This window comes from Heliangelus exortis, chromosome 19, assembly GCF_036169615.1.
Source record: "Heliangelus exortis chromosome 19, bHelExo1.hap1, whole genome shotgun sequence".
In the NCBI taxonomy this organism is placed as follows: domain Eukaryota; kingdom Metazoa; phylum Chordata; class Aves; order Apodiformes; family Trochilidae; genus Heliangelus; species Heliangelus exortis.
The window spans coordinates 2,371,144-2,392,199 of NC_092440.1; the positions used below are offsets into that span (position 1 = coordinate 2,371,144).

Consider the following 21,056-nt stretch of genomic DNA (forward strand, 5'->3'; position numbering starts at 1 on the left):
TGAAAGTCTGGTTTGGGCAGTTGGGAAATTCACTTGGAGCTGTAACTCATCCTTGTGTGGCTCTGAGAGCAATCCCTTGGGAATGTCACTGCCTTTCCTTCCCTCTTGGCCGTGGGCTTCACCCATCTGCTCCTGGGAACCCCCAGTCAGTATCCTTAGGATTTCTGCAGGAAACATGCAGCTCCTGAGCACTGATCCTGGTGTTGGGGGGACTCGGATCCACCAGAGGAATTTCTGAAGGCTCTGACATGTGCTTTGTCCAGCTGGGTGCTGGTGGGTGCAGGCTGGAGGGAACGTGGTGGCCCTGGCTCCAGGGAAAGTCTGACTGACTGGCTGGGGTTGTGCTGGGAGGGAAAATACAGTTCCACACCTAGTGCTTGCTTGGCATTTTGGAGTTTGATTCTGTGCTACAATATAAATGATACAGAATAAAATATATTCCTGAGCATACAATTAATAAAATCCAACACGTGATAGACCAGAAATTTTTTATATATATATAAAAAACATATATACATAACATATATATATACACACACATATATATAAACCCTAAATTTAACACCTTGCTCAAACCATTGTATTTTTTATCTGTGCTTTATTTCTACTTGTCCCTGCTCACAGTGCTCATCTGAGGAGGCTCCAACCCAGAACACTCTGTGGTTCTGGGAGCCTGATGGTCATGGAGTTGCTCAGGAGGAGCTCTTGAGGCACTGCTGCTGAAAAACTTCCTTTGGACATTGGGTCTGGCAGGTGAAGCAGCTGAGATGGGCTGGGTTTGTCCAGAAATAATTGGGCAAGGACACTTGGGAATCTGCAGGATTTGAGCCTGGAGATCTGCCTGTCCAAAGCAGAGGCCAGGGAGCACTTCACTGAATTTATGCTTAAAAGATAAAAAAACCTCTTGGCATCTCCAGTGAAAAGTAAGCTGCCAAATTCTTTATTTTTGGGGCAGTGTCATAAGAAATGGGAAATTTCTTGCCTTGTGTCAGGATGCCCCATACACTGCAGGCATGTTCCAAGTTCCTGCTTGCATTTTCTTCTCTTTTTCCACAAGAACTGATGAAACCTGGCTCTTCCCTGGACCCCTGACCTCTGCACTCTTCAGGAGTTTGCCCTCGAAGGACAATATGATCCTTTCATGGGTAATGGAGATGGTGTTGGTACCCTGTACACAGCAGTGTCTCAGTTTTCAGGTTCTTCCTCCCTTCTGCTCTGCACACCTGGGCAGCACTTGGTGCTCAGAGAGCAGGCAGCTGCCTGCCCAGATTTTGGGGTGATTCCTCCCCAGAATAGGACCTGAAAAAAAAAAAGTAGGTTGTAGAGCTGAAGGGGTTAAATATGAAGTTGTCTTTGTCTCCTGGGGCTCAAGCTTTAAAACAGAGGGAGAAAAATTGTGTTGAGAACCACAGTGACTTTGGCTGGAGCAGAGAAGCTGTGGCTGCCCCATCCCTGGCAGTGTTGAAGGTTGGATGGGGTTTGGAGCATCCTGGGCTGGTGGGAGGTGTCCCTGCCCATGGCAGGGGGCTGGAATTGGATGAGCTTGAAGGTCCCTTCCAACCCAACTCATTCCATGATTCTGTGATCCCTATCCACATGAAATACTTCACACAGATATCCTGTGCTATAATTTTAGTGGGGTTTGAAAGCTGGCAAAGAGCAGAAGTGCCATGACTTCCAGAGGGCACAGACTGTAATTCATGCAGCTTCTCTGAAGAAAATTAATTGGATTTTCAAAGCATTAATGTTGATGGTCACTTTTGCTGCTTGCAGAGGTGTAAAAATTCTTGCAAGGAAGCTCTGTTCCCCACACCCCATCTCTGAGAGGCTGGGGAAGGCTTGTGCTCAAAGCAAATTCCCCTCCAAAACTTGATATTCCCCAAGCTTGGGACCATCTTTACCAGGCTGAACATCCAAAAACCAAAACTATATTGGTGATACAAGAATAAGAATTGGTTCTTCATGTTGACTTTGCTGAGGCCTGGGTGCTCTTATGTTCTTGGATGCTGTGGTGAGGAAATACTGAAATGAGCTGAGGATGGCTGCTGGTTCTTCTGATCATTTAACACCATTCCCAAGGGCTGAAGGACCAGGAGAAACTTAAAAGCAGAGACTGTAACAAGACAAATTACTGCTGGAGGCTCTCATCTGCTGTAATGCATTTATTTCAGTGTTGTGCAGGAAGAGCATTTGTCAAATTAACCTCCTCTTTGGCCAGCTGGGGTTTGTTCTTGCTTAAAAAAGAAGCACCAAGCCTGCAAGTTTGGTGCCCAGATTTTCTGTGGAGATGCTGGGATTTGGACCAGACTTCCCATAAACTTTTAACTGATACAATCAACTTGGCAGCAGTGCTACCCACAGATCTCAGTGAGTGTTTTTCCTTCTGGATCTCTGGTGTTTTTGCTTGGTGAGTCATGAAAGCTGTAATCTGGGATGCTCCCTCTGGAATTTTTAGAACAGGGTTCCTGGTGTGTGGGTGCCCTTTCCTGTGGAGCTGCCAGCATTCCCGTGGGGCTGGAAGCTCCCAGCTCTGGCACTTGGGATTTGTCACTTTTCTTATGAAGTGTTTGTGGTTATCAGAACATAGCCCAGAACTGAGGCTTTGGCTCTGGGAACCAGCTCCAGACAACTGGTTGGAGAAGAGCCCAAATGGGAGGAAATCCAGTGCACTGGAGGGGAGGGAATGCCAAGGGGGATCCTGGTGTTCCCACTGCTAGGGATGCCCCAGAGGCTTTTCTTGGGGTGCATAATGGTGTCACAGTCAGCAACACCACTGCAGGAGATGCAGAGGGGACATTGAGGTGGGACATTAAGGAGAAATTTTGGGGTGTGAGGGTGCTGAGCCCCTGGCCCAGTTTTCTCAGAGAAGCTGTGGCTGCTCCTGGCAGGGTTGAAGGTTGGATGGGGCTGGTGGGAGGTGTCCCTGCCCATGGATGGGCACTGGAGGAGCTGTAAGGTTTCCCTTACACCCACACCAGTCTGGAATTCTGTGATACCCAGAGCCCCCCTGCCCTGCTCTGCCAAAAGCTGCTGATCTCATGGTTTGGATTTTTTTGGGATGAGCTGAGAGTGCCCATGAGCTGTACCAGGCTGTGTGCCCTCAGCAGGGCTCTTAGATCTCTGCTCTGCTCTTAGGGGGTTTCCCTCTGCCCAAATACTGGGATGTTTTCCCAACCAAGATACCCTTTGCTTTGCTTCCCCTGCACCAAGCTCCTTTACCTTTAATTCTGCTGCTGTTGGAAGGGTGAAAACCCTTTTTGGGGAGGCTGGAGGAAGGGCTGTGCTTGTGCAAAGCTGGGGTTTTCCAGCACGGAGGTTTTCCTGTCCTCCAGAGCAAGGTTTTCCTTCCCCCTGGGAACCAGGGGAAGCTGCTCACCCAAACCAGCAGCTCCAGGAGCTCTCTCTGGGTGCCCATGTTTACAGGGCTTATCAGCTCTGGCCACCACCAGCATCTCCAGGGCTGGAGAGGAGATAGCACGACGTGGTGGGAGGAGTTGAGAAGCTGCCTAATAACTTTTTCTGGTAGCTTTATTTATTTATTTATTTATTTATTTCTATTCCACCCCTCAAGGCCCCTTTGCCAGCCCTTGCACCTTGCTGATCTCTGTGTGCTGGCTTCAAGTTTGGGGTTTTTTTTTTTTTTTTTGTTTGTTTTTTCCTGCTGAGGTTTCCCAACAGAAGAACAGTACTGGGTCCATGGCAGAGTCATAAACGAGTTGGAAAAGCTAATCCTGAAAAATATGCTGATGTGTTCAGGTTGCTTTTAGGCTATTGTTGTATTTGGGGTGGGATTCTTGCTGGTGGGAGCCCAGCAGGAGCAGAACATCTCTTGGGGGAAGAAGGGGAACTGGGATACATCTGGGCAGTGGGATGGGGTTCAGCTGTTGCCAGGAAAAGCATTTGGAAGTTTTTGTGCCTTCGTGCAGACTTTACAGACTTTCCTCAGGAAAGAAGAGGTTCTGTGCTTGGACACCCTGCTGCTACCTTGGGAGGAGATGGTTTGGTGAGGGGCCACATGGGGCTCAGCTGCCATGCCAGGGGCTCTGCTGCACTTGGATTTAAGAATCCAAGAATGCCAGGGGTTGGGAGGGACCTCTGGAGCTCATCCCATCCAACCCCCTGCCCCAGCAGGATCCCCCAGGGCAGGGCACCCAGGAACACATCCAGGGGGGGTTGGAAAGGCTCCAGAGAAGGAGACTCCAGAACCTCTCTGGGCAGCCTGGGCCAGGGCTCCCTCACCCTCCCAGTCAGGAAGTTTCTCCTCAGGTTGAGCTGGAACTTCCCATGTTCTTCCTTCAGCCCAGTATCCCTTGGCCTGTTACTGGGCACCACTGGGAAGAGATTGGCCCCTTCCTCTTGCCCCACACCCCTCAGATATTGAGGGACATTCCTGAGATCCCCTCTCAGCCTTCTTTTCTCCAGGGCTCTCAGTCTCACAGCAGAGATGCTCAAGTCCCTTCATCCTCCTCCCTTGGCCTCTTCCCAGCAGATCCCTGTTCTCCTGGAACTGGGGAGCCCCAAACTGGGTCCAGTTCAGAAGGAGCAGGGGGGAAGCCTGGCTGGGTTCAGAGATGTTTCACCTTGGCAATGTCAGTTTTCCTGAGGTGGTCACCAGGATGCTGTCTGCAGTGAGGTGTCTGAGATTCCATCAGCTTTCAGAGGCTGCTCCATCCAGGATTCCTCCGACCTGGAAGTGCCAATGGATACAAACTCTGCTGGGGAGGTTTTGCAGGAAAGCTTTACAGCACAGGGTGCCTTGTCCTGCAGTGGGGTGAGAAAGTCTTCCTGACAATTCCCTTCCCTTCCAGATGGTTTTTCTTTTTTGTGAAGCAGAGGGAGAGAAAATCTTCTTGTGTCTTGGGTGTGTGTGGAGGGGGGGTTGGAACCAAACCCAAGTGACAAAGGGCTGGAGGAAGGGGTGTAAAATCCAGATTGCTTCTCTAACTGCCCCCAACTCTTTACAGGAGAGCTTTGCAGCAATCTCACCCCTAAATCCTTGCTGGAGGGTGGGATGCAGTTCTGGCAGAGGCTCCTGGGTGCTGGGTGCCACTTGTAGGTAGCAGTTTGTTCCAAAGCTGGTCCAGAAAGGTGCTGGGTGGATCAGGGGGGAATTTTTCCCCTGATTGGGAGAGGCAGTGGATTCCTGAGCAGTGGGCATCCCTCTGGCTGGGGAGGATTGCAGGGTTTTTCCCTTAAATCTGATTGTTACTAATCTGTGTCCATCCTGACTGCAGCCACTGGCAGATTAATCCCCCTTTAAATAGAAGGGAATTGTATGATTTTGCAGAACTCTCAGTCCAGCACTTGCCATATGCTTGCTTTGGCTTTTTTGTGATTTGATAAGTTTGGTGAAGGGGAAAAAAAAAAAAAAAAAAAAAAAAAGAGGAAGAAAAAATGAAATCTGAGCTGTTGGTCATGTGGAGCATGTGGTTTGTGTGAGCAGAGCTGCACCAGTTTGTGGTGTGCTGGATGGGGATGTTGTGTGCTGCAGGAAAACACCTCCCAGCCACGTGCCTGCTTTCTCCTGGGTATTTCTGTTCTGGAATTGAGTCACTGTAGAAATCCTTTTTCCTTGAACCAAGGGAGAGCAATAACCCCCAAAAGGTTTGGTGTCCACACTTATATCCCCTGACTTCAGGCCTGGGAGGTTTTGGACTCTAAATAAAGCCAGTTTTAAAGTGTTGGGTTATTTATTTATTTTTATTTTAAATAATTTCTCCCCCAGGAGAGATTTCATTGCCTTTATACCCTCAGTTATTCTGAACAAAGGACATGCAAAAATCTCAGTTTGTGGGGACAAAGGGCAGTGCTGGGTTTCTGTACCCCAGCCACGGGCTGGAGTATTCCAAATGTTTCTGAAGGGAGGATGGGATGAGGGTCACCCTAAAACCAAGCCCAGGATTTCAGCAGGGAGGAACTGAGCCCAGAGAACCCTGAGGCAGGGCTGGAGGCTGCTGAAGTGGGATGGGAGCTGCAGGCAGTGCCAACAAGAGCCCTTTGTTGGCAGGGTGAGCTCCTGGAGAGAACCCTTCTGGGTGCTGGCCCTGCCTCCAGGGTCACCAAAAGCTTGGAAGAGCTTAATCAAACCCAGGAATTCTTATCAGCCTGCATGGAAACCCTTGGGCATCCTCAGGAGTTGGTGGGAGACAGGCAGAGAGCAGTGTCCCTTGGGGGGGGTGGTTGGCCAGCTGGCACAAGTGGCTTTTGCTGCACCAGGATGACTGTGTTTGTCTTTTGTGCTCTTCTCCCACTCTTGGTAATGAAATGAAATCACTGGAGAGAAATTCCCACCCTCAATTAATTAAGAAGATCAGCCCTGATTACCCTTGTGGACCGCTGTGATTTTTCTGCATCATCTTCAAAAAAAAAAAAAAAAAAAAAAAAAAGGTGGTTTGGTGAAAGTATTTGAGAGCATTGCTCTTACTGTGGGGCCAGGCAGAGTGTAGATCCATTTGGGTTCTCTCCTCTTTTCTGTCCCCATCTCTGGCATTGTCCAGTTCTGCTTGTTTTCTGTCCCTGCCCTTGCTTTCTATTCTTGCCTCTCCCTGCAGCAGTCTTTGCAGTTTGCTCTGAAGGGCATTTCTTGGTTATGCAGTTGGTATAAACATTTCTCTGTGCCTGTAGAGCCTTTAGTGATAGGATATTTTCCACCGTGCTGGGAAAACAAAGTGAGTAAACTGTTTTCAGCTGAATCTGTGGAAGATACAGGAGGAAAAAGAAGTGTTCATCTCTGAGTCGGGAGAGGTCGGTGGTGGAAGAAGCAGCAAAGCTGCCACCTCCAAGCCTCTCCAGCTTCTTTCTTCTTGTAGGGGGGACAGGAGTTAAAAAGGAGCTTTTTGTCTGAACTTCTGAATGGTTCCAGGTTGCCATATAGTGGAGAAAGCAAAAGCAGAGGTGAGAGTGGTGCCTGTGTAACCAGATCTGGAGTGACAAGAGGGGTCAAACATCTTCACTTTCTTCCTCAGAGAGCAGTGTTCATGTTGTGTGCAAGGTTAATGGAAATGAAATATTGCTGTTATGCAAACACAGATGGGAAGCCTGCATGGGTGCTGTATTCAGTGTCTGAGTTGTTTTGAAATCCTGGTAGAAATAGCAGCAATGAGCAGACTCAGCCAGGGGGATGCTTTGCAGCCATTTGGAGTTGGGTTTCCTACCTGATGCTGATGATGTTCTGCTTTTCTAGCAGAAAAACTCCCATGTTTAAATAAATTTCAGTATATCATGATTTTTTTTTTCTTTTTTTTCTGGTAGCCATGACACTACCTGCCCTGTTTCACCCATGGATCCATGAGGCAGGAGTGCAGTGATCTGCTCCTGGCTCACTGTGCTTCCAGGGGCTGATGCTCTTCCAGGGTCTGCAGAGAAACCCTCCAGGTCTCCCTGGGACAGGGATGTGCTGAATTGCTCCTCCTGACTTGCCAAATCTGGGGATTTCCCTTTTCCCCATGGCACTGGATGGGCTGTCAGGGAGACCTCAGCAGAGGCAGGACCAGGACTCCCTCCCTGACTGGGAAGGGCCTCCTGGATGTGGTGCTTTGCAGCCCATCTCTACCCTCCCAACAGTGTTTCTCTAGATAAATCAGGATGGAAATATTTAAGATTTGAGTTCTTGAGCTGCTTTGACCTCAGGGGTGTCCCTGACACCTCCAGACCAGCAGGGTTATCCATCCCATCCCTTCCAGATCTCCTGGGATGCTGGGGCTGCCTGGGCACATTGGGTTTGTGCAGCAAGGGTGTGGGGTTTACTTTTGGCTGTGGTTGGTTGTTTTTTGGGTGTGATTGGCAGCCTGGGTTTGTCATTCTAGTCAGATGTTACAGCCAAAAAGTGTTTCCAAGCTCTTGGTCCTTCCAATACAGTTTGGAGGGGGTGGAACTCCCTGGGGAAGCTCCTCAAGGTCTCTTTGCCAGCTCCAGAAATGGACCTGGGCTTTGTGGCCAGCTTCATGCCATGTGTGTAGAGGCAACATTGCTGCATCCAGAGACTCAAAAATAACCCCCAAACCACAAATAGTGTCTCTCAAACTCTTTTTTCTTCTTGAATCCTTCCTTTCTTTTATTTTCTTCTTGAATCCTTCCTAAGGAAGGACTTGGTGCTTCACCCCAGCTGTCAGCATGGGGACAAATTTCATAGAATCACAGAATCCTAGAATGGGCTGGGTTGGAAGGGACCTCAGAGCTCATCAAGTCCAACCCTTGCTCCACTCCCCCCGTGGTTCCCAGCCCATGGCACTGAGTGCCACATCCAGGCTCTTTGGAAATATCTCCAGGGATGGAGAATCCACCCCTTCCCTGGGCAGCCCATTCCAATGGCTGAGCACCCTCTCCCTAAAGAAATTCTTTCTAATGTCCAACCTAAACCTCCCCTGGCACAACTTGAGACCTCTTGTGCCCTCTTGTCTTGCTGAGAGTTGCCTGGGAAAAGAGCCCAACCCCCCCCTGGCTCCAACCTCCTTTCAGGGAGTTGTAGAGAGTGATGAGGTCTCCCCTGAGCCTCCTCTTCTCCAGCCTCAACACCCTCAGCTCCCTCAGCCCTTCCTCACAGGACTTGTGCTGGATCCCTTCCCAGCCTCCTTGCTCTTCTCTGGACCTGCTCCAGCACCTCAATCTCCTTCCTGAGCTGAGGGGCCCAGAACTGGACACAGGACTCAAGCTGTGGCCTCCCCAGGGCTGAGCACAGGGGCAGAATCCCTTCCCGGACCTGCTGGCCACGCTGTTCCTGAGCCAGCCCAGGATGCCATTGGCCTTCTTGGCCACCTGGGCACACTGCTGGCTCATGGTCACCTTCCTGGCAATCCAGACTCCCAGGTCCCTTTCTGCCTGGCTGCTTTCAGCCACTCTGTGCCCAGTCTGGAGCTCCCCATGGGGTTGTTGTGGCCAAAGTGCAGGACCCGGCACTTGGCTGTGTTGAACCTCATCCCGTTGGGATCAGCCCAACTCTCCAGTCTGTCCAGGTCCCTCTGCAAATTTGAGCCCTGCAGGGACCTAGAGTTACACCAGAAAGCAGAAAGACCCAAAAGAGTGCTGAGAATTCAACATTTAAGATGTAGAATCAGGTGTGCTGGCTACTGGGGCTTACAGCAAGCAGATGAGTTGGAGGTTATAGGAGAAAGATCTCTCAAAAGAGAGAGGGTGTTTCAGGAGGTCCTTACTCTGGGGATAACTTCAGTTGTCTTTGGCTCTGTCTGGGAAGATGCAGTGATCCTGAGTGCTGCTGGGAACCCCTGAGCAAGCAGGATTGGCCTCCCAGCTCTGGAGAGGAGCCTCGTGTGAGTGTTTGTGTAGTGTTCTTCTGAGGTTTTGGGGGGCAAGCCAGGCTGCAGAGCTCTGCTCTTGCTGACCTGAGCATCTTTAGCACCCTGGATGGTCCTGACTAGGATTTGGTGGAAAAAGTCAAACCAAAGGAGCTCCTGAGCTGCCAGGGTCTCACATCTGGGCTGCTGTGCTCTTGCTGATGTTGGGCTCAGGGATCTTAAAGGTCTTCTCCAAGTGTGATGGTTTTGTGCAGTGCCCCTGGGCAGTGGGTGCTCTGCAGAGCTCTTGGCTCCCTCCTGGGGTTCTTTTTCCATCTGAGCTGTGAGAATGGTTGAGCTGAAGGAGAGATGGGGCTGCCCAGAAGCTGCCTTGAGCCTTGATGTGGAGGGGAAAGCTTAGCAGGGAAGCTCCAGAAGCATCAGGTGAGCTGGTGTGGAGTGAGTGGTTCCTGGGAGCTGGGTGGGAGCCAAGGCTCTGCTTGCTTGCTGCCCTGTTAGGTGCCAGCAGAGCCTCACAGCTGGAGGTACAAATCTGTATCAGCCACGTCTTGCCATCTGAAGCTAAATTTTGGGCTGTTGTGATGTCACCAAAACCAAAGTCAGGGAGCTAGAAGAGAAAACCCCTTTGTTATCTACTTATTTTCTTGACATCCTTCCCTCCGCTCTGTTGATAAATCTGACTTCTTACAAAGGAATTTTATTGTTCTAGACATAAAGTAAAATTTCTTACAGCTGTTGAAATGTGGATGAATCTTTCTCTTGGATAGCATTGCTTATACAACTGGAGAGGTCCTCCAGAGCTGGGAAGCAGATCTTTAAATGCTGGTTTGCTCTCCTTTTATTGCTCTGTGACATGGAGCTGATCTGTCAGGCTGCAGACTTTGAGTTGCTAAAATTGAGACCCCAGGAGTTTTTATACTGAGGGCATTTTCAAGCCACTGATCACAGAGAATGGTTTGGGTGGGAAGGGACCTTAAAGCTCATCCATGGGCAGGGACACCTCCCACCAGCCCAGGTTGCTCCAAGCCCCATCCAACCTTCAACACTGCCAGGGATGGGGCAGTTCCCTGGGTGTGTTGGGTGCTTTAATCCAGCTTTCCATGCTCTTTAACATCTGGAATATCTTATTTCCCCCCCTCTTTACACAGCCCTTCTGCATCTCCCCCGTGCCCAGCTCTAACTTTTTATCTCCAAAAGCAAATCCCACTGATGAGCTTTGGCAAGGACCAGCAAAAAAAAAAAAAACAAAAAACCAAACCCAAACCAACAAACCCAAACCATCCCAGATCCTGGGCTGTATCCACCTTTCTTTTCCACGTTTCACCTCTCTTCTGCTTTTCTGCCCACGTGCTTCCCCATATGTGCAGGGCTCAGATTATTGCAGAAAGTGGAGAATCAGGAAATCTGCCTGGATCGGGTTATGCAATCCTTGAGTGAATAAGCAGCTCCATCTGACCACCAGTGCCTCTGAAGGGCACCTTATTATTTATTTTTTTTTTCCTTTTTCCTGTGTGTGGACAGAGGAGATTGCTTCTTGGCTCAGGGATGGGTCAGGTGCCTGCCTGGTGTGTGGGTGCTGACAGGGACTGATTTCCCATGCAAATTGGCAGGGGGGAAGGGAGCTTAAAGAAATGAAAACTGCACTGAAGCTTCTTGGGTGGGAGCACAGGGCTGATTAATATGACTTTAAGTTGATTGATTGAAGTCACATGGGAGACCTTTGTTTTGTGTAGAAGAGAAAATCATTTTAGCAGTTCTCTGGAGGTGGGGAGGAATCCCTCCTGGAACGTGTCAGTACCTTCTGCATCAGGAGGATGAGTTTGGAAATGAATGGTGAGAAGCTCACCAGGAGCCATCCACGTGGCTTGGCAGCCCAGAAATCCCCCACATCCTGGGCTGCATCCCCACTGTGTGAGCAGCAGGGCCAGGGAGGGGATTGTCCCCATCTGAAGATTCCCTTGGGGTAAATCTGGGTCCAGCTCTGGGGTCCCCATCAGCAGAAGGACAGGGAGGTGCTGGAGCCAGTCCAGAGGAGGCCCTGGAGCTGCTGGGAGGGCTGGAGCAGCTCTGCTCTGGAGCCAGGAGGAGAGAGTTGGGGGTGTTGAGGCTGGAGAAGAGAAGCTGCAATGGGGAGACCTTAGAGCAGCTTCCAGTGCCTGAAGGGGCTCCAGGAAAGCTGGGGAGGGACTTGGGACAAGGACAGGGAGGGATGGGATGAGGGGGAAGGGTTTGCAGCTGCAAGAGGGGAGATGGAGAGGAGATGTTGGGAAGCAATGGGTTGGTGTGAGGGTGCTGAGCCCCTGGCCCAGGTGGGGTGGAAGGAGGGAGCTGAGTCTGGAGAGAGCCATCTGCTCACCTGGGGGAACCTAGGGAAGGACTGAGCAATTTTGTCAGTAGCAAAGGTGTTTTAGCAGCTGGGGAAGGGCTGTGCTGCTTTCATTTGCCTCATGGATGGAGATCTTTGCATGGGAGGTCTTTCCACAGCTAGAGAAAAGACAGGGAGACTGAAAAAGCCACAGAATACTGGATGCTGGAGGTGGGACAGCAGGGAAAAGAGAGGAAAGGAGCAATACAAATGAGATGAGAAGGCCCAGTGCTGCACAGCTGGTGATTTAACTTTTAGGGCAACCAGAAGCACAGCAGGGATGAACCCAGCAGCTTCAGTGCTGGGGGTGATGTTCATACAGGGGACCTCCAAGTGCTGCAGCCCATCCTTGGTTCCCTGTTCAAAGAGCTTCGTGGCCCTGGTGCCTTTGCCATGCTGCCTGCTTGGGATGTTTCCGTGGATCCCTGCTGCTCAGAGATGGGGAGGAGGGGGGATATTGGTGTTTTGGAGAGAAGCTGTGAGCTCTGATGCTCCTTTTCCCTCTGTTCTTACTCAGGACCCAGGCAGAGATGGCTCACACGTGTCGGGGAACCATCAACCTCTCCACAGCTCACATTGACACAGAGGACTCGTGTAACATTGTGCTTTCCAACGGGGGCAGGACCTACCACTTGAAAGCCAACTCAGAAGTGGAGAGACAACGCTGGGTGACAGCCCTGGAGCTGGCCAAAGCCAAAGCCATCCGCATGAGGAACAACCAGTCAGGTAGGGTGTTTCTTGGCATGCAGCTCCATCCTTTTTCTCCAACTTCCCTTGCAAAGCAGCTCTTCTGTGCTTGCTAAATTGTGCAGAAAGCTTGGCAGGTCCTGTTTCCACACACAGTTCACATGAGCAGCTGGTCTTGCAGGGACATCAAGGGTTTGCAACAACACTGCCTGCACCAAACATCAGCTCCTCAGGTCCTGCAGCATTAAGCAGGTCTTAAAACCCCCTGGTAATGGCTGTAAATTGCAGAGAGCCAGGAAAAAGGAACTAATGATCCTGCTGCTGAAGGACAAGGACCTGTGTGCTTACCTCCTGGAGGCTTTGGGTTGGTCCATGTGGATGGGGGATGCTGCAAGAGGCACTAAGTGCAGGTCAGCAGTTCAGCCAGAGCTGCACCCTGCCATCCACCCATAGCTCAGGGCACTTTGACAGATGAATGAGATTATTTTTAGCTGAGCTCTGCCTCTCCCTGTGTATTTCCCCTGCTCCCCCATGGTGTGTTATTTATCAGAGTCCATTTGGGACAGCTGTGTTATGTGGAACCCTGTGCCTGCTCCCCAGCTTCTCCTTGGGGTGTCATTTTCACTGCTCTGTTGTGTAATGGATCACTTAGGTGTTAAACCAACAGAAATATTTCAGTGTTCATAACTCTTCTGGGATTAGTGTTTGGTTTTCTTCCACAAAGAAGCCTGGCTTCAGGTTGCAGATTACAGAACTCATGAATGTCTGAAAAAAATTGGCTACCCCCTCTGGCCTGGAATAAACCCACTCAGATTCTGAATGCTGGAAGTCAGGTCTGAGACTGGGGAAAAGATGGAGTGAGCATTTTTGTTGTACTCTGCTTAACAGGAAAATGAAGCTTGAACTGTCCCCAAAATTTTAGAATGGAGATGTGTCAAAGCATCACCAGGGAATGTGCTCTGGGTTGTGTCTGTGTGGCATCTGACCTGTCCTGATCTGGGTTTGAGCTTTGGGACACCTGCAGATGCTGCTCTGTGCCATCAACAGCACTGAATATCAATCCATGGAGTGATGGGATGAGGGGGAAGGGTTTTAAACTGGAAGAGGGGAGATGGAGATGAGATATTGGGAAGAAATTGTTTGGTGTGAGGGTCCCAGGTTTCCCAGAGAAGCTGTGGCTGCCCCATCCCTGGCAGTGCTGAAGGTTGGCAGGGGCTTGGAGCAACCTGGGCTGGTGGGAGGTGTCCCTGCCCATGGCAGGGGTGGCACTTTAAGGCCCCTTCCTACCCAAACCAGTCTGGGATTCTGTGATTTGGGGTTTTGTCACCCTGGGGGAGGATTTGCTTTGGTAACAACACCCCAGCCTGGTGTGGATCTGGGGTTTGGCATAGCAGGGCTTGACTGCCTGGGCTGTCTGCTTGTGCTTACAGCCTTAATTGGCTGTTTTCATCTTAGCAAACAGGGAGGGATTAAAACCAGCTTTATACAGGGCTGGTTTGTAGACTGCAGGAAAGCAGGAGCTTTGAGCAGTGTGGAGGGAAAAGGAGGAGGATTGTTAGTGCTGGTGTGGTGGTATTAAAAAAGATCCCTAATTATTATTTCTCAGTTTTCCCTTTAATTGTTTTAGTGGTAATGTCAGTTTTGTTGCTTGATGCCTTTGGATTTTTTTTTTTTTTCCCCTCCTCTTCCCACATAATGGATTTGTTTGCAGAAGACATTTTTCACTTGGCAGTGTGGGACAGCAAAGCATCTGCACCCCTCCTTCCCCCCCTCTCCAAATTGTTGCTTCCCCCAATTTTCTTTCCCCAAATTCCTGGCCAGGTATCCCACCCCTGAGCTTTGCTGGCAAAGCCACATCCCAGAGCTGGGCATCCCAGTCTCCTGCAGCTCCTTTCCATGTTTTCCTTTGTCTTGCCACAGCCAACGTGGGGCAAGATCCATTCCCAAATGGAACCAAAGGGATCTGGGAGGAAAGGACAGAAGTTTGGGGCTTGGATGAGCAGGAGGTGGCCATGGGCTTCCCCATCTGCTGGATCTGTAGGTAGGGGGGGGTCTGCCAAGAATGTGGGGGGTCATGAAGCACTGACTTTTGACATCCAAGTGGTTATGGGGGGCTGAACACATCCCTGACATGTTCCAGGAAATTCAGAAGTTGGGGAAATAAAAATAAAATAAAATAGTAATAATAAAAAAAAAAAAGCTTTTTTTTGTTGCATCAGCCTGGGAATTTTTTTCAGCTGGAGAAGTTTGCAGGCTTTGGGAGACCCAGGGGGGGGGGAAGTGCCTAAGTGGGTTGTCTGGCTGCCTGCAGCTGATGAGCTCCTGGTGGATGGACATAGGCTGGGATCTGCACAGCCTCCAGCTGCTCCCTGGCAGTGCAAACAGGAGGAGGATGGAGGGGAATCTTTAGGATTCTCTTGTGTTTCACAAGCCAGGAAATCCCCTTTTTTATTACTTGCTAATAATTCTGTTACTGTTTTCCCCTTGCATGTTGGGCTGGAATCCTCCAAGCAATATGCTTCCCCCCCTCAATTTGATGCAGATCTTTGCCTCATTCCCCAGGTGCAATGTATGTTGCATGGAGTTCTGTCCCAGATGTACTCCATGATAATCATTTATTCTGCAGGAACACAGAAAATGGTCCTTATGTAATGGCACAAATGAAACATGGGAGCAGGGATGCTGCAGCCTCCTCTGGAATCAGCAAAGGAGCTGCTGCTGCTGCCCACTCCTCCCTGGGGGTGATGGAAGAGGGTTTGTTGTTCACCAGGAGTGGTGACAGGCAAGGGGAAGGTGATCTTCTCATTTAGAAAACCCCACAGTGATATTTATATTTATATTTAGAAAACCCCACGTTCTGGTGCAGGGTGGTGCTTGGGGAGAGCTGGGGGTGGTAGCGTTGCAAACAGGGGTTGGGAACAGGGAAGAGCTGCTTGGAAGGCAGTTCTTGGGAGGCAGGAAGCCCTGAAGCAGTTTTTAGGGCTCCTAAAATCCAGCTGGAGGTGTGGGGTCTGTGCCATGTGCTGGGCACTGAGCCTGCTGCCTGCTCTTGCTGCTTTTTTGGGGCGTTTGGGGCTCCTGTGCACTCCACGTTGCAGCTGAGGCTGCTTTAGGCAGCCCTGGAAATGAATAAAAACCTGGTTGCTGTGCAGGGGAAAGAAGGGGTGAGGGGTTTGGGAATGGCTGCTGCTCTCAGGCTGGTTATGCTCTGGCAGGAGGAGGAGGAATGAATGGGATGTGTGACACGAGGACATCAGCTGACAGTGAAAACCTGAGATGCTGCTGGGCCATGAGACATCACTGAGTTTGTGATACACAGAACATGTGGTGGGGAAAGTTGTTTTCATGATGGTCTTAAAGGAAATATTTGGGTTTTATTTTATTTTTTAACATTTCTATTTTAATAATAATAAAACCAGTGTAGAACAAACACTGCAGTGAAGCCATAACCCCCTTTATTCCTTAAATAAATGCCACTGTGGCTCCTGTGCAGGGTCCCCTCCACCTGTGGCTGGGGTGCTGGGGGCTTCCAAGTATATTTTGTTCCCTGGAGCCCCAGGAGCCATCCCAGCCTCTTATTTCCTCTGCCAAGCTGGCAGGGTTGTGACCTGGGATGGGTGCAGGGAAGGAAAAGGCTCTTTTTTTGGCTGAGCTGCTGCAGGAGGAGTTTGGTGGGAGGAAAAATCCTTCCTGGTCCCTGCATGGTGGCTCTGGGAGCTGCAGCCTGGGAAAAATTTGGGGGCTGAAGGAGCCCATGGCAGCAACAGGGAATTCCCCTGGCAAGCTGAAAAGCAAAAGCTTCACCAGAAAAAGTGGGAGAAGGAGGAATATTTACACTGGGGGTCATTCCTTGGGTGCATAAGTGTCAAGGAACAAGGGGGACAGAACGTTGAGCTTTGCAGTGTTTGTATTTGCTACAAATTTTTTGGGTTTCAAAGCAGTGTGTGTGGTGTGACAGTTTTATTTTTCTTCCATCCCCACCTTCTGTGTTTCTTTAAAATCTGTTTTTTCTTTCTCATTATTTATTGACCTCTCACCCTGCACTCAGGACAAATCACCACTATTGGCTGGCTGTGAAGGCAAGTGTTATTTCCATCATTTCATGTTTTTCAGCTGCATGTAAATAAATGTTTCCTTTGTCTAATGCTTAGTGGCTTTTTTTTTTTGTTGCTTCCATTTTGTCACTTCCACACTTTTTTTTTTTCCCCTTTTTGTCAGCAGGATTTATCAAGGTTCTTTGTGACTGCAGAGAAAAAAAAAAAAAACCTCAGTGCAATCAGGGAACCTTCACTCCCGTTTAATTATTTCCCTGGAGAATGAAAACTCCCACTTCCCTGGGATTTGAAGCAGCTTTGGAGGGGTCTTGTATTTTGCATGCAGTGGATAACATTTGGCTTTATGTTGTTTTGAGCTTTCAAAGGGAAAAAGGAGCATTTCCTCTGTGGTTAATCCCTGGGAAGAGCCTGGCAGGCAGTGACCAGAGCAGGGCTGCTCTCTGCCTCTGGAATTAATGCCATGGAAGTGCTGAAACCCAGGAAGAGCAGAATGTGCCTGGCTGCAGCTCGGGTCCAATCCTGTGCCCATTGTGGGGGGGATTATTTGCCTGATCCCTTGGGCTGTGGTCCCTGGCTGGGTTTGAGCAGTGGCTCAAAGGGAGGCACCCGCTGGGGGTTGTAGTAAAAATGTTGATTTTTTTTTTTTTTTTTTTTTTTTTATTTCTTATCCTTTTGAATGAGGGTTTGGCTGTGGCTGGCTTGGTCCTCAGGGCTCTTTGGTGTTGGAGTGGGAAGCAGAGGGCTGGGGCTGTGCCTGCCTCCATCAGGAGGTGCATTTGCAAGGGAAATACAGGGGTTCCACCTGCTTCCCTTCTGCTGGGAGGTGACAACCCTGAGCCCTGGGCTGAACCCACCTCCTGTCCTCTGCCTGCAGGCCAGAACCACCAACCCTTTCCACCTGGAGAAGCAAATCCTCCCCTTTTGGCAGGGGCTTTCTGCAGGAAGGGCTTTCCCTGGGAGGCTGCTGGCTCTGGTGCTCTGGGAGGAGCAGGAGATGAAGGTTTGGCTCCTGCCCAGGTCTCATCTTGGGGCTGGGGATGCAGCTGGAGCTCCTGCTCCCTGTCCTTTTCCTTGCTGCTTCCTCTCCCTTCCTCAAAGGCTGCAGAAATGAGCTGACTTTGTCCCTCTTAGGTCCCCAACCCAGGCTGGTGTCTTTCTGTTCATACCAGGGTACAGGAGTGCTCTGAACTAACAGGGGAGGGATTTGCCTCTATAAAGTCATGTGCTTTTTTTTTTTCTTTTCTTTTTTTCCCCCTTTTTCTTCATCTTTCTTTTCCTCTTTTTTCTTTTTCTTTCTTTCTTTTTTTTTCCCCCTTTTTCTTTGCTCCTTTTTCTCCTGTTCTGTCAACTCATGGTAAATTCTTTCCTTGTCCTTTGCCCTTCCAGGGTGGTGTGACCCTGTGTCCTGAGAATGGGATGGCAGCCTGGGCTCCTTTCCCTTCATAACTTGCATGCCTGTCAGCTATTTTGAAACAGTTCTGGCTTCATTTTAGTAAAATGTCCCCTCAGTGGCCAATTTCCATCATCTTCCCCAGGATGGAGCAAGCAGAGGTGCCCAAGGGGTGGGTGGCACTGTGCCATGTGGAGCTGGAGGTGAATTTGGTGGCTCTTTGGGTGGCTCTGATGGACTCAGGAGGAGCTGATGTCCCAAGAATTTGGCTTCCAGGTCAGGCCTGGTGTTTCTGCTGCCTTTCCCAAGGGATCTGCAGCCTGGCTGGTGAGGGGGGGGCTCTCTGTGGCTTCATCACCCTTTGTGGGGGTGCTTTGGAGGGAAGCAAAAAGCCAAGATGAGGTGTCAGGTGCAGAGCAGACCTGGGAGGATGGTACACAGAATATACACAGAATATACACAGAATATACACAGAATATACACAGAATATACACGGATGATGCACATCCCCTTCCTGAGTGCTTGGCCCAGTCCTCAGACTCTGGGGAGTGATCAGAACCCCCCTGGAGTGTTCTGAGCTGCTGTGCTCCTTTTGCACCCTCCCAGCTACAGGAGCAGCCTGGCTGGGTGTTGGGTGCTGGGTGTTGGATGTTGAATGTTGGCTGTTTGGGTGCTGGGTGTTGGATGCTGGGTGTTGGGTGCTGGGTGTTTGGGTGCTGGGTGTTTGGGTGCTGGGTGTTTGGGTGCTGGGTGTTTGGGTGCTGGGTGTTTGGGTGCTGGATGTTTGGATGCTGGGTGTTGGATGCTGGGTGTTGGATGCTGAGTGTTGGGTGTTGGATGCTGAGTGTTGGGTGTTGGATGCTGGGTGTTTGGGTGTTGGATGCTGAGTGTTGGGTGTTGGATGCTGAGTGTTGGGTGTTGGATGCTGAGTGTTGGGTGTTGGATGCTGAGTGTTGGGTGTTGGATGCGGGGTGTTGGGTGTTTGGGTGTTGGATGCTGGGTGTTGGGTGTTTGGGTGTTTGGGTGCTGGGTGTTGGGTGTTGGTGTATCCTTGCTTTGCCCCAGCAGCAGCTCTGCTGAGCCAGGCTTTGGCTGGGCAGCCCTGGGGCCAGCAGAGCACCCGGTGCCCGTGGCAGTCAGTGCTGCCCCTTCTGCCAGGGCTTCTCCAGGTGCATTTTTTTCTCCCTGACCCCACTCTTGGGTTTATCCTTTGGAGAGTGGGTGCAGGGAATCTTGTCCCTGCAGGCAGGTCCCTCCTTGGCTCCTGCCAGGCAGTCAGTGTGGATTCCCTGGGATCTTAAAACTCCCTCTGGAGGTGGCAGAAGTGGGAAGGATGATTTGTGTCTTCTCTGCTGAGCCTCCTAATATTAGCTTGGATTTTTTTTTTTGGTTTTTTGTTTTGTTTTGCTAACTTCTTAACTGGAGCTGGGATACAACTCAAGATGGATGCTCTCTTGCTGCTGGACTGCTGATTTTACTCTTCTTGCCTGGCTTGGGTTTTACCTTGTTGTGCTTCTGGGTCTGGGTGCTTGGTGTTCATGACCATCAGCAGCTCGTGCATGAACCCTTGTGGGGTGTCAGGAATCTGGAGTCAGGATCTTCCCAGTGATGCCCAGTGATAGGATAAAGGGTAATGGGTGCGAGCTGGACTGTGGGAGGTTCTGTCCCAGGCTGCCCAGGGAGGTTGTGGAATCTTCTTCCCTGGAAACATTCAAACCCCACCTGGATGTGTTCCCACTGGGTGATCCTGCTCTGGCAGGGGGGTTGGACTTGATTTTTCAAGGAATGGTGGCAGGAGGCAGCTGGGGGGGCTTTGCCCTGGGTACCACTCACCTCCAGCACAGTGGCAGCTCCATCAGCACCTCTGGAGATGCTGGGATCCCATCAGGACACATCCCAGCTCTTCTGCTCTGCCCAGAACATCTCCAGAGCTGTGGTTCCATGGTGAGGTTTCCCCCTGGGGATTTCAGTGCATGGAGCAGGAGCTGCTCACACATCCTGCCTCTCACTTGCACCTTGACCTCTTGCAAAATGCTGGCAACAGGTGCTTGTTACTTAAATTTTTCAAGCAAGCTTCACCTGTAAGTATTTTTTAATAACCTTTTTAAATAATGTAACGTTTTTTTTTTTTTTTTTGTATGGTTGGGAGCATTTCCAGCTCATGCAATCAGTTCAGTGTATTTCAGGTTTTATTTTTAGGCATTTAAAATTCCCAAGTGTGTCTTTTGGTTGGTTGTTTTTATTTTTTTTTTAAACTGTCACAGAAAAAAGATTGGTGGAGGAAAATCAATTTTGAGCTCTGAAAAGAATAACAGTTCTTACTAATTAGAAACAAGTCATTAAATGGAAGCTGATGCCTTCAGGAAGCCTGCAGGTATCTCTGTGGTGGCTGAGCTGTTTTATGCTGAGGGCTGGATGGAAGGAAAGGCTTTTAGGGCCTCAGCCACAGAACTGGGACTTGGATTTGAGCTTGAGGTGGGGTACAAATGGCTTTTGCCACCCTTGCAGGGCCCAGGGAGTCCTGCCACTGAAATAATTTGTATTTTTTCAGGCTGGATGCTTGGGTTTGTTTGCTATTCAGAGGCTGGTGAGTTGGTGGGACTCCCAGCTTGGTGGCATCAGGGTCATGTGTGGCTTTCTGTCTCCATGGGATATCCAACATCCCTCAGGACACAGTAGAGGGGACATCCAAGTGCATGATTATTATTTAGGAACCTGCAGATGCTTCACCCAGTGCTGCCAAATGCTCTGCTCAGCCCTGGGGGAACGAGAAACTCCTCAGAAAAGACTTTTTCCACCTGTGCTTGGTTTTCTCAAACCTCTTCCCATGGGTGGCACTTGATACCTGAGCATCCCCTGGCTCCCAGGAAGCTCTGCTGGGGGTGGTTTGCTCCCAGCCCAAGTGGTGCAAGTTGCCTTCTCCTGGCAAATTCCTTCCACCAAGCCCTGGCTCCAGCAGGATGTGTCCTACCAAACCCCCCCAAGCCTTGGATGAGCAGGGAGCCTGGAATTTGGAAGATTCTCACCTACACCTGACTTTGCAGCTGGCTTTTCAAGGAGGAGGGGGATTTATTCTTACAAGAGGGGGATTTAACAGCCAGATCCTGCTTGAACCCTCTCCAATGGGACACAAGAGTCTTCTGCTGCTTCTCTCCCCAGCATTACAGCCCAGGGAGCTGTTCTGGACCCCAGAACTTCCCCTGCACCCCGGGGGGGTTGGGGTGGACAGGGCTCATCTGTGCTTTGCTGGCATCTTGTGGTGCTTTGTGCTCCTGCAGCTCCTCAGCTCCTGCTGCTGCTGCCCAGGT

General features: G+C 50.2%; 1 protein-coding gene across 3 annotated transcripts in view; it reads left to right on the forward strand.

Annotated features, from left to right (window-relative positions):
• Positions 1-21,056, forward strand: part of OSBP2 (oxysterol binding protein 2) — an 86,096-nt gene that overhangs the window by 12,078 nt on the left and 52,962 nt on the right. For all 3 annotated transcript variants that reach the window (XM_071762672.1, XM_071762671.1, XM_071762673.1), the window contains one exon: positions 12,134-12,342. In XM_071762672.1, coding sequence (XP_071618773.1) covers positions 12,134-12,342 — 209 coding nt within the window. The remainder of the gene's footprint in view (positions 1-12,133; positions 12,343-21,056) is intronic.